The following is a 4,286-nucleotide window of genomic DNA, read 5'->3' as shown; positions in this document are numbered from 1 at the left end:
GCTTAATAATATCATTAAAACAAAAATTCAGCACAAAACCAGTCAAACAGTAGTATAAATGGACATGAAATGAGGGCAGGATATATTGTTTCCCATCTCAGGTAGTGAAACATATTGGACAGGCCCTGAATGTAACAAACTGGGATTAACATTTTTCTGGATTCCTAGTAATAATGAGTTAATGAATGGGATCAATACTGAAGAAAAGGGCTGTTAAAATTTTCCTTCCACAAATAACAAGCAAAAGTTTGAAACTTCCCCAAGCACTTCATTAATTAATGCTGGCTTTGCATAATTGTGTTGTATAATCAGGATCTCTGTATATTTTCATTAATCTCTTCTCAGGGATCTTCAGTGCCCTGCTGAACTGCAGGCCATTCTCACCAGGAGCTGCTGATGGTTCTGCACAAGTGTAAAACTTTATACTTCAATTAAATACAGGATGCACGAGATTAAAAACGAGGAGCGAGTAATAAATCAATCCCTAGCTGCCTGAGGAAGGGCAGCCAGAGACAGAGGCAGGGCACTGGTGGAGAGCGCTCCCGCGGGCCGTCGGAATGCACCTGAAAGACAAAGTGGCTCTGGTCACAGGGGCAGCGCAGGGCATTGGGAACGCCTTCGCCCGAGCCTTGCTGGAGAAGGGCTGCAAGGTAGCACTTGTGGATCAGAATGTGGAACGAGGAAAAGCAAGCAAAGATGCCTTTGACAAACAGTTTGAAGCACAGAGGACCATATTTATTTCTTGTGATGTTTCAAGTGAAGAAAAACTAAAAGATGCTTTTAAGAAGGCATTTGAACATTTTGGAAAGCTGGATATTGTGGTTAACAACGCTGGAGTGAATAATGAAAAAAACTGGGAAATCACAGTCCAAGTTAACTTGATTTCAGTGATCAGAGGAACGTATATCGGCTTAGAACACATGAAAACTCAAAATGGACATAATGGGGGAGTTATTGTGAATGTAGCATCACTAGCAGGACTTATGCCTGTTGCATTCCAGCCAGTGTACTGTGCTTCAAAGCATGGGGTTATTGGATTTACACGTTCGATAGCCATGGCTTCTGAGGCAGCGAACTATGGCGTACGAATAAATACCATCTGCCCTGCTTTTGTCAACACACCAATTCTTCAGTCAATAGACAAGGAAGAAAACATGGGTCAATATATTGCATACATTGACAAGATTAAAGATATGATGGAAGTCTACGGCGTATTGGAACCAACACTAATTGCCAAAGGATTGATACAAATCCTTGAAGATGATTCATTAAATGGACAAGTTATGAAGATAACAACGAAGCAAGGAATTCATTTTCATGAATACAACACAGCACCCATTGAAACAGGGAATTCTAATTTGTGACTGTTTTCATTCCTGAAATGAAATTGTTTTGAGTTGTAAAGCAATGCTAATGGTACATCTGAGTTCTAAATATTGCTGCCAGTATATTCCTTTTGTGAGGAATTAGATACAAAACAAACATGATTTTTGATATTAAAAATTGAATTTTAGAAGTTTAGTTCTTAACTTAATGTGAGGCTGCATTCAGATGGCAGTTTATTCGATTCTCCTGATGTTTCCTTCCCTGATAATTTCCACATTTCACTGGATCTTCCATACAACGTAAAAGCCACCTCTAGAAATCTAGTGGAATGTAGTTTAGCACTCACCCCCATGTTAATTGCTTCCAGGGGGAAAAAATCAATTTGCAGCCCTGGAAAACTGAAAAATCACATGAGTTTTGCTCACATAGTGAACTTTTGGGTGGTAATTTGACATACTGAGGGGTGAATCATGGGGGAAACAGGAGCACCCATGTGTGGAAAGGGTGGAGAAGTAGTTATCAAAGCTAGTTTGATACAAAATAAAACACAGGTCATCTATGGTTTCAAGCCATGGTGTGAAATACTGTACATAATCAAACCATATATTTGGCACAGTTTGTCTGTTTGCTATGCATTTGAAGATATCTTAAGATATCATAACCAAATTTTGCATGATGGTTCCTGAGATCAAGTAACAGGTCCCCTCATCTGTGTTTGGGTACAATTGGATGCCATTTTGAATCCATATGGTAGACTGAACCTTTCTGAACTGCACTGATTTTAACCACTGATTTCAAAGCTGCACTGATGGGGGGGAGTGTTGGATCTTAGAATTCCTGAGCAATGCCAGGGCCAAGGCTGCTACTACCTAATATTTTAAAATAAAAAAGACATTTTATAAGTTACTCTCTCTTTAAAGAAAGCTTGTAAAGGGTTAATATCAATAACTACTTAAGAATCATATTACTGAATTTGGTGGTTTAGAAACCTTGTATGTGGCCTGTGTAGTTACTACAAAGAAAATAAACTTTAAAATCAAAAAAATAATAATACAGGATGCACACATCATCTGGAATCCCAGTTCCTCTGAGGAGAATGAAACACTTTTCAATGATTACCTGTCAGGATTTAACACTGAACAAACTGACTCAGATTAAGATGTTTCTATTTTCAGGTAGGATTCTATCACATACCAGCAAATTCATTGTCTAACCTCCCCACAAAAAGATCAGTTAAGAGACCCACACTTCTAGAACTACAGTTTCCAGGATTGCCTAGGAAGAGGACGTAATTATTAAAGGAGTTAATACAACTGTGGTGTAGACCAGGCATGGCCAAACTTGGCCCTCCAGCTGTTTTGTGACTACAATGCCCATCATCCCTGACCACTGGTCCTGTTAGCCAGGGATGATGGGAGTTGTAGTCCCAAAACAGCTGGAGGGCCAAGTGTGGAGAACTAGCCCAAATCCAGGACTAAGCAAGGTAGGGGTTAAATTTTGTGTCAGTTAGAACCCAAAGGGGTGGGCTCAGCCTGGGTATAAAAAAACCCCTCCCTGTGGTCAGTTAGAGAGAGTTGGTGGGAGAAGGCAGTTGAGCAGAGAATGAGTCAGGAGTGAGAGCTGGGTTTAAGAGTCTGAGGTGTAGCATTGGTGGAAGTTAGCAGCGAGGATAAACAGTTATTGTGAAATGTGTTGTTATTGTTAATTAGTTGACTGTTAGAGGTAATAGGCCGGTATCATCTTGTGGTAATAGGCCGGTATAGGACCATCTTTATAAGCCTATTGAACACCGTTTATTTATCAGAAACCACAAACTTTTGCATACAATAAACAACTTCTTTATTCACATAAACCTCGTCTGTGGTAAATAAAGCAAGTAGGTTCCAGTTAGCAGTCTGGTGGGTTGCAGCTGGGGACCGTTTGTCGTTGGTGCAGCACTCATAGACCGTGAAACGTCCGGGGCTGCTGTACAGGGTTGAAGTGCCCGCGACACCAGGTTTGGCCATGCCTGGTGTAGACAAAAGCCCTTAAAAACCTACCATCTGTACTCAGACCTGTTGCTCTCAGACTATGGCCCCACCTGTGAGATATATCTAAAGCAGCACCATAACACTTTAAACAGTGATGGTGAAATATACTCGGAGTCGCGTAGTGATCTCATGCTCTTTATTGCAGCTCGTAAAACAGTGAATGAATTCCACCCCACCCCCACCTCTGGCTTTATATGCATTATTTACACAATGGGTCCCGCCTGATTGGCTGATTCTGCTTCCCTCCTGGAGCCCGATTGGGCTGCTACTGCAGGCCAATCAGTTGTTGCATTCTAGGATCCTATCTGCCTATTGTTCTAGGATCCAAGCTTAGTGCATAACACCTGGTTTCTTCCAAAGCAGCCTGGGAATTGTAGTTTGTTAAGAATGCTAGGTGCTGTTTCCCCTCATAGAGCTACAATTTACGGAGTGGTTTAACATTCAATCCCTCAATCCCCCTTACTAGAAAACCATGGTAATTGTAGCAGTGGCGCACATGCCATGATGTCACAGCGTGTGCGCAGTACCCCAGGTGGACTGCGTATGTGCGGACATGTGCAATCCACCCAAGATGGCAGGCGCGAGCGGCCGGCATCCCTTCCGACCATGTGGCGGCGCTGCAAGTTTTAAGGCTGCAGCGTGTGAACAGCAGCACAGATGCTGTGTTTCTGTTTGCGCGCTGCAGCCTTAAAAGTTGGTGCGCCGGTGCCGATCACGGGGGAGGGCCCCGTCCCGAGTGTCACCCCCCCCGGGTGGTACCCCAGGTGGACCGCCCCATACGCCCCCCCTCGCTCCGCCCCTGAATTGTAGTTCTTCGAAGGGAAATAAGGTTCTCCTAACAACACTTAACAAACTATAGTTGGTTAACTCTTAATGTGACACTTAACAAACGATAGTTCCCAGGATTCCTTGAGGAAGGTGTGCTACTTT

General features: G+C 42.7%; 1 protein-coding gene across 1 annotated transcript; it reads left to right on the top strand.

Annotated features, from left to right (window-relative positions):
• The first annotated feature begins 457 nt into the window (after nucleotides 1-457).
• On the top strand, nucleotides 458-1,889 carry LOC117048965 (15-hydroxyprostaglandin dehydrogenase [NAD(+)]-like). Its single transcript, XM_033153472.1, has one exon. The coding sequence runs from the start codon at nucleotides 558-560 to the stop codon at nucleotides 1,362-1,364; it is 807 nt and encodes a 268-aa protein (XP_033009363.1). The 5' UTR covers nucleotides 458-557; the 3' UTR covers nucleotides 1,365-1,889.
• Nucleotides 1,890-4,286: the final 2,397 nt, after the last annotated feature.

Source organism: Lacerta agilis, chromosome 6 (assembly GCF_009819535.1).
Source record: "Lacerta agilis isolate rLacAgi1 chromosome 6, rLacAgi1.pri, whole genome shotgun sequence".
Lineage (NCBI taxonomy): Eukaryota > Metazoa > Chordata > Lepidosauria > Squamata > Lacertidae > Lacerta > Lacerta agilis.
The sequence above is the reverse complement of the archived record's forward strand: the minus strand, read 5'-3'. Positions and strand labels throughout refer to the sequence as shown.